This window comes from Micromys minutus, assembly GCF_963924665.1.
Source record: "Micromys minutus genome assembly, chromosome: 3".
Taxonomy (NCBI): Eukaryota; Metazoa; Chordata; class Mammalia; order Rodentia; family Muridae; genus Micromys; species Micromys minutus.
Genome location: NC_137972.1, coordinates 25,117,701 through 25,130,812, shown reverse-complemented (window position 1 = coordinate 25,130,812; position 13,112 = coordinate 25,117,701). Strand labels below are relative to the sequence as shown.

The 13,112-nt window shown below is 45.8% G+C and overlaps 1 protein-coding gene across 2 annotated transcripts in view; it reads right to left on the bottom strand.

Annotated features, from left to right (window-relative positions):
* Nucleotides 1-4,973, bottom strand: part of IQSEC3 (IQ motif and Sec7 domain ArfGEF 3) — a gene marked incomplete at both ends in the record, with an annotated part of 91,354 nt that extends 86,381 nt beyond the window's left edge. For both annotated transcript variants that reach the window (XM_080913662.1, XM_080913663.1), the window contains one exon: nucleotides 4,453-4,973. In XM_080913662.1, the coding sequence (XP_080769788.1) occupies nucleotides 4,453-4,973 (521 nt within the window). The remainder of the gene's footprint in view (nucleotides 1-4,452) is intronic.
* Nucleotides 4,974-13,112: the final 8,139 nt, after the last annotated feature.

The following is a 13,112-nucleotide window of genomic DNA, read 5'->3' as shown; positions in this document are numbered from 1 at the left end:
TGGATTGAAGGGCAGAAGGAGGGTCAGTCTGGAGCTTTGCAAAGGTCCATGCAAATTTTATAAAGATCTGCTCTGTACCAGCTTCCAGGAATGAGGAAAGGGTTTCACTCCCTCCTCGTGTGAACCTTCCTCATACCCCACTTTCTAACTAGTTTGCTCAGAATCCTCTGTCTGTTGATGGCAGAAGATGGACAGGGTGTGGTTAGACAAAGGAGTGGGCTTTGGCAACAAAGTGTGTCTAGACTCAAGACATGCTGAGACTGCCCCTGCCCACTGACATGGTTCAGGCAGCAGTGCTCTGTCAGAGAAAGGAGTGATGTCTGCATGTAACACAGATGTATCCCAGGACTGAATCTGATAGACAGTTTCCTTTCTGGCTATCTTTGGCTCTTAACTGTTTTCTGACATAAACCCTCACCTCTAGTCAAGAAACCCTTCCATCTGGTTCCAAATTTCTGCATATGCCCAGTATTTTTACTCTGTAATATTCAGAGGGAAGACAGCTCTAGGCAGCTGCAGTATGCTTACACTTGCTTAAACATTTCTCGCATTTCTAGATGTGTCTCGTTATATGTCATGTAAGGACCACTTGCTTCCTGTTTTCCCACAGCACAGAATTCAAGCTTTTAAATGGACCAAACACCTGATACATTTAGCTCACGGATAGAACTCCACACTCTGGAGAGCTTTCAGGGTGAGCCAGCCAGATACTTGCTACCTTCAGGAAGATCACCCTCACTCAACAGTAGAGATATTTTCTCCAATCAGCATTCTAGACAACTCAGGCTAAAAGGAATATGCATAAATCATTGAGCTGTCCCCACGCCCTAGGCACCATGATACTAAGGAGCTTTAGAAATGACTGACAGTGTGTTTCATATGGTGCTGGAGGTGGGGGCTCGAGACTAAAACGTGTGCTTAGCATGTATAAAGCCATGGGCACGATCTCCTTTAAGAGAAAAAAGGGTGAACAGAGGAAAAAGGGAGGAAGACAAAGAACATTCAAGAAGGGGGGAGAAGAGAGAAGGGAAGAAAGTAATGAAGGGAAGGGTGTTCCAGGAGGCTGAGAGAGGAAAAGACAAAGCCACAGTAAGTACTCAGGGCACTTGGACTTTCATATGAAGTCAGGGAGCTTGGAGAAAAAGATGAATTTGAAGCACAATGCCCAGACCTTACCTCAATGTGAATAATTACCTGCCTCTAGGACTGGAGACACAGGCAAGCCCTGGGATCCCAACTGAGAACGTGATTGGGCATGTGGGCAAGGATGCTGTAATAGAAGCTACGGTCACAAAGGTAGCACAGGGCCATATGCTTCCATGGCAAGAGGTCTTTTCCACGTCAGGCTGAGACCTAGCTCCAGTCAGGAAGAAGATAATAATTCCATAGGCCTTGATTGTAAAAAAAAAAAAAAAAACAAAGAGGAAGAAGCTCTGTTTGCTGATTCCACTAAATAGCATAAACGGGGAGAGGGGTGTTGTGTTAGCAGGAGTGGGAAGCAGGCAGAGAAAGGATGCTCACCCCTAGGGTTTCTGCAACATGGCTGTTCTCTCCTGTCTCCACACTGCTGCTTTCTTAGCCTTGATCCCAAGGCCAACCCCTTTGTGTGTCCCCAAGCTGAAGGAGGGAGAGAGGCCAGGCTACACATTAATACCCATCAGATGATCACTGAATGGTCCATCATTTCCCAGATCCTGAGCTCCTGAACCACTGAACTCCTTCTCAGTGTTGGGCAAGAAGTGGACTTTAGGAGAGAATAGACTATGTGGTTGGTTGTGTGTGTGTGTGTGTGTGTGTGTGTGTGTGTGTGTGTGTGTGTAGATGGTATCTAATAGTGTCTGACAACTTGAACCTTTTACCCATCTGTAGTCACCTACATAGATCCACATTCTCCTTCTGGTGAGAACAGAGGGGGAATAAGCAAAGCTTTGCAGAACACTTGTGATCTGAATATTTTTTTTTTTTTTGTGATCTGAATATTTACCTCTTCCATTTCTTCTCCCTCTGCACAGCAGAGCAGGACGTGGCAGAAGCATGGAGTAGAGACCAGGTAGGGCTCAGAGCATAACTGCTGGTTCTGGTCCCTTCCCCTTCCCTCACCCTATACATGGAGGTCTCTCTCTGCTTCCGGCTCCATCTAGCCCAGCCCTGTGGAATATGTTATGCACAAAGAATAAGCATCCATGAGGCCATGGGGAGAGGACAGAGTGAGCTACATAGTTAATGAGCTACAGTGATTCATTCCTGAGTTCTATGGGGAAACGTCGGTTGAAGTCAGGCAAAAATGGGGGAGGAACAGTTTTCAATGGGGTCTCTGGACATCTGTGTACTTTACTTCACAAAGAAAGGAAGAAAATTTCAGGGAAGTGAGGTAACTATGGTCTCACTCTTGTTGTTTCTGGGCATCTAGGCCTTGGGAGAAGGGGAAAGGCTGGAGACTCTGGAGAAGTCAATGGTATGGTGAACCCCTTAGTGCCTGACACAAGTTTCCTCGTAAAATGTTCCCAGAAGCTTCCACTGCCTTCTGCCACGCTGGTTGCTTATTTTTGCTCCATGGGAAAGCAGAAACAGGGTAGAGAAGACAGATCGACAAGGATGTCACATGGTATTGACATGAGAGTCTGGAAAGGATTCCAGACGGTTCCTCAACCTCTGGACTCCTAGCAGGAGCATTTGGATAGATGACATCATCTCTCTAGGACCCTTTGGGGGCCAAAGAGAAGTCCTCTAAGAACAAGATCTGACATCGGCTCCTATCAATCACAGCTTCCCAACAAGTTGCAAAGATACTGAGGCTGTAATAGGAGAGAAAGAGGACACCAGATATCGTGAGGAGAGAATTTAAGTGAAGAATTCTAAGTGCCAGTCTACATCTGCCCCCAGGAAGAATTGTTCTCTCTGTTGTGGGGAAAGGCCATATAATATCTTGGAAGAATGTTGCCTTTAGCTGAGATGTAGGCATTGAGGAAAACCCAACTCTCTGGTTTTCAGGCCAGAGGAAAAAAGACAGGTATAAAACGGAAAGATGTATAGGCCACAGATTTTCATGGGTCTTGAATCAGATGCTTCAGGTCTACCAAGCCAGGTCATCCTAGTTCTTCACCCCTGAGCTCTTGTGCTTCTGGCCAAACCTACCCTGTAATCAAACATGCCTGGCCCATCTTTCTAACTCCACCTAGATGGGAGAGGAAAGTGAGGTAGGGGGCAGAGAAGAGGTGAGCTTTTAAGTAATGAAGCCAGTCTTCACTAGTGCCTTCCAGACATAAAGCAGGTGTGAGTAGAGATGAGGTACTTGGTTCCCCCTCAGTTGCCCCTCCCTCTCCTGTAGCATCACATCATCAAGGCTGTGCTGACCAGGTACTGATTGCCACAGGGCTGTTCTTCCCTCACTTGTCACAAAGGAAGCAACACTGACAGAATCACTAAGCTCTCCTAATACAGAGGAGAAAATGTTCTAGCCCCTTCATCTCCTCCTCCCACGTTCTTATACCATGGACCTCACAAATAAAATCTCGAGGCCCAAAGACTCTGCGTGGGGACAATTAACATTCTCCTGGAATCCAAGATGAGGTTTCCTAATAACCAAAAGGGAATAGGGCTCGCCATAAGAAGGCCACAACAGAGATTTATAGAGGCACGACATTCAAGATACTGCTTTCCAGCTGTCTCCGACCTATTGTTCTCTTCCCATGATCTGAACCCAGACAAGCTTCTGAGTCAGTGGAGAGCTCCAGCCAGGTGAGTCCTCAAGCTGTATCAGAAACATCCAGGAGTCTGGAGGGTTGTTTCTGTGAAGCCTGGATTTGGCACTGGAGGGACTCAGAGTAAAGATGTTCACTTGGGTCAGAAGGGAGAAAGCTTCCCCAAGTGAGCCACTCCTGGCTTTGACTACCACTGCATCAGATAAAGAGACAGCTCCTTCCCCTGGGCAGCGCTGTCTCCCACTATTCATCTTCCTGTATCCAGCTCCCCTGCCTGTTCACATTTCTCCAGTCCTTTGATTTATCCTACCCACTCTAATCCTTGCTGCTGGACCCCAGCTTCTATAAAGCTTTTAAACCTGATCAAGCCTGTCTTGGCATCTCACTCTTAATTTAAACAGTTGTACTATGCAAACTCCATTCCGAATTTTTTCCTAGCTTAAATCCTTCAATGGTCCCCTGCTTTGGCTTAATTTTTGCTCCCCAACTTCCTCCCAATTTTATCTCCTTTAATTCCTGGAAGTTAACAATATCCACAACCAGTTAAAGCTCATTCCTGTCATTTCAGCCACCACAAACCTTCCAACACGGATCTCAAGCCCTCCTTTGCGGGACTCTCCTTGACACATTTTTAACCAAGGCATTTTTGCCTGCTTCACTTCCCAGTACTCCAGTCCTTCACTCCTTCACTCAGATTTCCCCCTATTTCCTCACACCCACTTGCTTCTCCCACCTCCTCGTCCCCACTCACTCGGGTCTCCTGCTCAGGACGCCCTTGCCTAGGGCGGCGGGGGATGCGTGCTGAAGGAGGGCTCCCGCGGCAGTACAACTCGAGGGACGCTCCTTCTCCTTGTCAGCTATGGCCCCAGATAGCACCTGGTGCTGGGGAGTCTGAACCCTGCTGCTGGGAGCCGGCTGGGGCTGCGCCAGGGGCTGTCCGTGGTGCTGAAGCGGCGGGTCCGGCGTGGCTGCTATGAGCTGTCCGTGGTCCTGAAGCGGTTCCTGGGCCGCAGCGGCGGCCGGAGCAGTGGCTGCAGGAACTGGCAGTGGGGCAGACAGCGGGGGAACCAGCCCAGGCGGAGGCTGGGCTTGCAGCAGCTGCTGGTGTTCCCACAGGCTGCGGTTCTCCGCGCTCAGCTCGTCTAGACGCCGCTCCAGCTCATCGATACGCTGGCGCTGGGTATGGATGAGGCTTTGCTGGTTCTGCACGATGGCCGTGAGCTCCTTGAGGTAGAGCACGGCGCGCACCGGGTTCTCCAGCAGGCTCTCCATGCCGCCCGCCGCCGCCTGCGCCCTGCCAGCGCCTAGGCGGGCGGCGGGGAGCGTGAGCGCGCAGAAGCCCAGCAGCCCAGCAGCTCTGGCGGTCGGTGGCCTCCCTTCTTCTCTCTCCCTCCCCTTCCCGCCGTCGCCTGCGCGTCACCGCCACACAGGCAGTCGCACACGCACCGAGGGGCGGACCGGCGCCAGGGCCCACCTCCCACCCCTGGGTTTCGTGAGGAACTCTGCTTCCCGCGGGGGCACCAGGGAGGCGGGGGCGGGGGAGCAAAGGGGAAGAGGCTGGGTTGATACTCTTTGAGAACCCAGGATGGAGATCAGTTCTACCGGGGAAGAAGGAAGAGCCAGCCCAAGTAGAAGCGCTGGGAAAGTGCTACGGAACTAAGACAAAAAGGAAGCCGCCAGAGAAAGAGGAAAAATAAACGGATGCTGGCACAAAGAGAGAAATATAGGCACCCAGCTCGAAAAGGTCGCAAACACATTTTCCTAGAGGCAGGGCCCATTTTTAAGACCTTCTAAGAAGACACACCTGCCTTTTTGATGCTCAACAATTTGTTTTGTGGGATGTCCGTGAACAGTTAAGAGACCCTACAAAACAACGCCTGTGTCTGTTGCTTAGCCCTGGCAGGGGTAAATTAAGGCAGGAAAGCTGCTCATGCAGGAACTTTCTCTAGAAATGAGATCTCATGGCTCTTCGGACCGCTCTAACAGGAACAGAAACTAAATAGAACAGGGCCTTTGAGGCTTCCAGAACCTTCTAAAGCGACCATTCTGTTTGACATGTAGGAAGCGTGCAATTAGTAAACGCTGGACTAGGAGGTGGTATAATACAACCTATCAGGATGGATTTGTTGGCTTCTTGTAACTTAAAGCAGTGGTCAAAAGACTTAATACTTAATTTTGAAAGGTGGCAGCAAGACAGAGTTGTGACCAGAGTGTTCTGGGAGTCACCAGTCTGGGGATCTGGAAATGCTCCTTGGAAGAATTAACATTTGAGGAGGGGAGGGTTTCCCGGAAGCTCAGAGACATGAATCCACGTGGACTTATCTGTTCATTTCTACAGTATTTACATATGTAACACCCACTGAACGCAGCACTATAGTAGGTCAGCCAGAAGGAAAATTAAGGTAGGAAGGCTGCTAGTGCTGGACTTTCTCTAAAATGAGGTCTCAGGGCATTTGAAGTTTTAATTCACAAGAAACAATCTGTACTCATTCTGACTACCCAGCTCCGTGGATTTTGACAGTAAACAACCAACCAGTCATCACTACAAACAAAACTGCCATATGTAATAAGCATACATCCTCTCTGTTCAACTTCTTGTCCCCAGCCCCAGCTAAGCACTCGTCTGTTTCCCCTAAACACACATCAGTTTCACCTGCTGCGGAATTTAATATTAACGAAGTCACATAATGTATACTCGCTTGTGTCTGATGTGCCTGTGATCCATCCATTCTTTTACAAGCATCATTAATATCTTTTTATTTCAGGGTGGTGTCAACAACACACGTAGATTTTTTCTTCATCTACTTGCTGATGCTGTTGATGGTTTGGGGGGGGCAGGTGCAAACTGACAAATGACTCACTTGTTCTGAAGCTGAGCCCCAAGACAGCTTTTGGTTCTCTCTCTCTCCCTCTCTCTGAGTTCACTTCAGTCTTTTATTGGTTACACACTTTCTTGTTATAAAATAATACATAATCAAAAGCCTTTTTATTATTTTCCTCAGACCCATTATGTTTCCTAAAGAAAAAGAAAAAAGAAAAGAAACCACACAAACGCACATAACTGTCACCGTAAAGCACAATGCACACATAAAGTCACAGTTCAGCATCTGCAAATGTATCCATTAACTTTTAACACTCAGAAAAAGAAGAAAGGCTCCAAATCACAGGTCACCCAGGCATGAACATTACATGCATTACATGAGAACAGAGGAGCTGTGCTCTTATTTTAAGAGAGAAAAGTTCACTGGGTTCCCTGCCCAGGGAAGATGGGCTGGGTAGTAATAAAACATGGCTGTCAGTATTTGTCTGCTCTGAGTGTGACAAATAATGAGTGTGACAAATAAGCTGCAATCGTTAGTAAAGGGCAGGCTTTGTCCAGAGTAACAATCTAGAATTGGGATTCTGGATTGTTTGAAATGCAGGTTTTACTCTAGATGAAACTTTGCAATGGTGGGTGTTACTTCCTTTGGTTCCCAGCAGCAGCGCTGAGGCCTCCAGTTTGTCTCCTCGCTGGGGCTTCTTTCCTCTGGGTTTAGTTCTAGGCAGACTTTTATTTTCTTTCAGTACTAACAAGTGCAGTTCCCGGGTCCTTGGCTTGCATCCTTTCGACAAGAAGTCTATGACCATTTTTAGTCCTGTCATAGCTTCAAAGAAGAAAAGCAGGAACACAGTGAGTGATGGGGAGTGGAATTCACAGGCGCGGTCTGGAGACAGCTGCTCTAAATATGTTGAAGGGTTTAAAGATATATATGAACACACTGGAGCAAGAAATGTGATTTTAAAAAATAACTAAATGGAATTTCTAAACAGTGTTCCCCCCGCCCCCGAGGAATGTAATATCTAAAATGAAATTTGTACTGGCTGGGATTCCCAGCAGACACATATTGCAGAAGTTTTAAGCATCAGTGAGAGCAAACATAACCTGTCTAGATTGGCTGATGTTTCTCTATAGGTCATTGAGTCTCTGGTGTCATTTTCCCAGTTTTTTAAATTTTCTATGTTACATTCTGAAGATTCGAGAGTATAAATTTCATCTATTTCTGTTTTTTAATGTTCTTTCCAATTTCTTTCTCTGCTGTGGTCATTTTCTCTTATTTTAGGTTTTTCTTTTCCTGTCCTTTTACATATGTTGTAAATTTTTTTACATTTTGATTGTGACTTCACTAAGTCCTTATTTTGTTATTTCTCCTTTAAGAGCGCTGTCTGTTGTCGTAGCGATAGGTACGTCCCTTGGGGGCCGGCTTTGCTTTGATCTTTGGTAGGTCAAGTCTAGGATGATGACCGCTCACTCTAGAGCTGATTCATCTTTCCTACTAAGGGCTGATCTCTGTGTCATCTCTTCCAGTGTGTGCGAGTTTAAAGTGTTCGGCTCATAGCCCAGTGGTGCTCAGAGTGATCCTACTATGCTCCATGTTATGGAGTCCTATTGTGTGCATTTCAGGGTAGTAACCATGATGCGGGATAGGAAGATAGAACGTGAGGGGTGAAAGGAACTCCTCACCTAGGAACCCTGTTGAAGCTTTTAGTCAACTGAGAATCACGGACTCCAACCCAAGGAGTTGGAGTTTCATAAAGGCTGTTCTCTTTCCAGATAGAAATTTGAAAATTTGTAGAAATCTTGTCAGAAATCCCTTCTACAGTTAAAAAGTATCTTCCAAAACCCTGGTGCAGTTCCAGTGACTCCTGGGTCACCCTTTCCAGATTATAACCCCATCTAAGATACTTCCAGAGCCACCCCATAATTTCACTTACCAAAAAAAAAAAATGTAGCTTGAGAGTTACCAGCATGGTCTATATAGTTAATTTTAAGACAATTATGACTTCTGTTGTGGAAAACAACTACTTAACTCTAATGATTACTCTAGACACGATAGCAGAGTCACGGTATCTCAGACAAAACGTTAGAGGGAGATAGTTGCTTTCCACTGCAGGCTTCTCTTTAGAAGCCCATGCCCACACTTGAGTATGTCTTCTTTCCCCAGAGAAAATGTCTCTTTCTCTTAGTCATTGTGCTTAGAATCTTAGAAAAAATGTCATTTAGTAAAATGTAACCTTCCCCTAAGAAGTCCCCACCCAGGCTCTCTCACCACACCCATGCTCTCTCTTGGGTGTATTCTATTCTTTCCCGGAGCATCTTAGGGCTTTTTTTTTTTTGGTTTGGTTTTCTGCTTGTGTTTCAGTGAACTCCAGCTCTGCCTCATACTGGTTTGCCTTGAAATTCTTTTCTGCAGTCTAACCAAGGATCAGTTTATTTGAGTTGCATTCCCTAAGACAGCGAATGAACTCCTCTGGCTGTCACGAGACAGCATGGACCTGTGTCTCTGGTCCTGGTAGTGTTGACATTTGTCAGCCCATTCAAAGAGGATGCTTCAATTTCTGGAGGTCTTCCCTTACTACTGTCCTAGTTTGCTTTATATTGATGAGCTAAGCATCAGGACCACACACAGCATGTGGAGAAAAGGGTTTAGTTCATTCTACAGTTATAGTATATTGTGAAAGGAAGTGAGGCAGGAACCTGGAGGCAAGAAAGAAGCAAAGGCCACCGAGCGATACTGTTTGATGATTGGCTCTCTGTAGCTTGCTCTACCTGTTTTCTTATATAAGCTAGGGCTACCTGCCCACAGGCAGCACTACTGACATTGGGCTGGGTCCTCCCACATCAATGATTAATCAAGAAGATGTCTCACAGACCTGCCTACAGGCCAGTCTAATGGAGACATTTTCTCAACTGAGGTTCCTTCTTCACAGATAACTGTAGGTTTTTTTTGTCAAGTCGACAAAATACTGAACAGCACACCTAGTTCTCTCTTCACTTGCGCTTGATGGTACATTCCAGTGAGTTCAACATACTGCCTCTCTACCCTGCACCTACCCCATGCCACGCTGTGTATTCTTACCCCAGAGAAACTCATGCATTCTGCTTTAATTTGCTCCATCATTACACCCTTAATGGTTCTTCAACCAGACTGTCAAGGTGATGGTAGGACCACCTACTCTGCTAGGCTTTTTCAGAAACCATACATAACTTTGAGCTGCTATCCTGAAAAGTGTTTTTAAACATATGTGCAATACTAGATATGTTTTTCTGATGGTCAGTAGCAGAATGGCAAGTACAGTCTCGGGTCTTGGCTCATGGGCAATGTATTATTTCGTAAAACTCAGACCTACATGTTAGTTACATTCCCTGATGATTTGGATGCTCCCTAAGTGGACACACCTGGTCTAATGGGCAATGAGCCCTGTCAAGGATATGAAGCACACCTCCATCTTCATGCTCTGAGTGGGGCAGGTGAAGGAGTATTAGCTCTTCTTAGGATACTATCACCCACTTGTTTGTTTGTTTGTTTGTTTGTTTGTTTACAGTACCAGGAGTAGAAGCCAGGGTCTGTTGCACACTTGGCAAGTGCTCTCTCACTGAGCCATATGCTCATCCTGGACATAACATTTGAGTTTGAAGGTCATGTTGACTTTCACAGTCAAGGCAGCGCTGTGGGAACTGGATCTCAAGGCTTTAGAATCTAATGTTCAGCTTTCCTAGATACTGTGAGGAGTGAGGAATCCTGGAAGAACAGCTTCGTTATGAACTTGGGATTCCCTTCCATGCTGTGAATGGTGGCTCCTGGATGTTCTGCTGCTTTCTGTCTTTCTCTGCCTTACTTCAGACTTCTCATTCAGTGCTGTAGAAGTCTAGCCTTTCTCCTAATGATTCCATCCAAATGGTCCAACTGGTTCCAACCAAATTGGACCATTTACTCTTTCCCAAAGTCAACCACCTCTTCTACCTTCCCAGTGTTTCCTACTCTGTCTAAAGTGATCTTTCTTATCTCAAATCCTTACATGTTCAAATCCACACCAAAGCCCCTTTGCCATCCATGGGTAGCTTTCAATGCCCCTTCTTCCTGGGGATTCTCATGTTGTCTCTAGCTCTCCTTGGCTGTCACTGTTCTCTCTGCTGCACAGTTAATTGTGGTGCTGTCTCCCCCTGTGAGACAGTAAACTCTTTATGAATGTCTCATGAATATGGGTACCTACTTATTACTCCATCCTGCCCGGGTCCAAGGCTTTGGGCACAAAAGATGCTCAAATAATACGTTCAATAACATTATGAGGTAGTAAAAGCTGCTGAGATGAAAAGACAAAAGAAAATAAACAATCTCTTTTGGTTGTGGATAAGAATGCAGCTGTATGAAATGGCACTCCAAACTGTGCACTGGATGTCTCACTCTCTAAAATAGCATTTTAGGGACAGGAAGTGTATTTAAATGTTGATCACCTTGCAAACAATGCAAGAAGCCCTGGACTTCATCTCCAGGGTGGCAAAATGAATAGATAAGAAAGTAAGAAAAGTAAAATGATAATCATATTCGAATAAATTATGTGTGCAAATATATACATATCACACGTATATGTATAGGTATCACATATATTACATTCACAGAAACATATACTTTATATTTTACACACACACACACACACACACACATATATATAATTGACAATAAGATATTTCAAAATCAAGAATATTTGACTAGATAGGTCATAGGCCCTAGGAGAGAACCCATCACTAGTATTCTGTTTAATAGACATAGTATTTAATCAACATTTAATGAGTTATTGTTATATCTATAGATTATCGCTTCTCCTCTTATCAGAGAAGCTTCTGTTTGCAGTAAATGGTGATTAACTCAGAGAGTCCACAATTGGTTAATGTGCAAAAAAGCTCTAATTTTCCATGTCTGTACTGTGGAATTCCCAGTCCTAAATGGGACATCTATATCATATTCCCTCCTCCTAAGGCTCAGGAATTTTTGCAGAGGAGGAGCAGAAATAGAGTAAGGCAGGGTGACAGATGACTACAGCTAAACAGTTTTGTGGATGCAGAGGGCAGTTGCACACACGACCTTACAGGAGATGACTGCATGCACAGGACCAATGAAAGCTGCAGCCAGACAAAATCCCAACATGGAGAGAGGAGACTGGCATGAAGTCTCACCGCTAGCCAAGAAGCTATCAGCAATTGATAACTGCTGGGAGATGAAGAAACAATTTTCCCTAAGATTGCATCTCCTTATAAGATGACCATGCTGCAGTGGAATGCCCCACATCTGAGCAGTTTGAATGGAATCTGACGGGTATAAGAGGGGGAGGTGAGCGGATACAAAAAGGTGGATAGGTAGGGGAGGGGTGGACCTGGGAGAGGTTGGAGTGGGGTGAACATGGTACAGATTATATGAGATGCCAAGAGAACTAATTTAAAGAATGAGATTGTAGAACAGGTCATTTCTAGGCGCCCTCTCTGCTGTGATACTACATGCCGTGTTGCTTAATGTTAACTGTGAACTTGATTGGATTTAGAGTCAGCGAAGAGATGTGCATGCGTGACTGGCAATGAGATGTTTCAAATATTGCCTGTGAGGGATTATCTCCATTAGGTTGGTTGAATTTCAGCAGCACCAGACTGGGGTCCTGGGCTGAATAAACAGAGAAAGCAAACCAACCACTGCCCCCCAGCACTCCCCGTTTCCTGCACGTGAACCGGGGACCTTGCCTCAAGGTTCTGTCGTCTTGACTTCCCTGCTAAAGATGAACTATGTCTTTAAACAGAGACAATATAAACCCTTCTTCCTTAAGTTGCTTTTGTCAGGGTATTTTAACCAAACAATCGAAAAGCAACAAATGTGCATATTAAAAGTAATAGTTCCGCAGTAATAAGATAGTGCAACAGGGGTATTGTAACAGCTTAGATGGGTAAAGACTATATGCTTTTTGGTTGTCCTGGTCCACTAACTGAGTATCAACCATATGTCCCTTCCTATCCCTGTGGCCAGCCAGCCCACCCACAGGGCACCATCTGAAAATAAGTATTCTCATGATAGCACAGGAGACCCTGGGATTCTCACCTGGGGTCATTTGGCTGTAGGCCAGCAGATGCAGCTGTGGCGGAGACATTGGCAACATCTGCTTCAGCTCAGAAGATCTGATGGATGCTAGACAGCTAGAATGGGTGACCAGGGGTCATCTCTCTTAGTCTCCAGCCTCTGGAGAAAACATCAGCTAATCCCTCTCCCCCGAAACACAACCAGAACTTCCGGATCACACAGCTTAATGAGGATTCTGTTGGCTGAGTTAGAACTAATGCGGCTGTCAGCTTTGGGAGACTGAAGCAGGCAGCCTTTCCTGGGAGTGGCTGGCTCTGCTCTCTGTGGGCGCTTGCTTGACTGGCATGTGATGAAAAGGTCATTGGTCCTAGTCAGCATCTTTATTTCCTCTCAAGGCTCAATCAGTTCTGTCTCCTATAAAATGGGCGTGATGACTTGAGTTCACATAAACCCATCATAGAGTAAAGGGACCATGGGAGTGAGATGCGTTCATAGTCCTTCGCTTCTCGGTGAGCCATGCTCTGTCCCACTT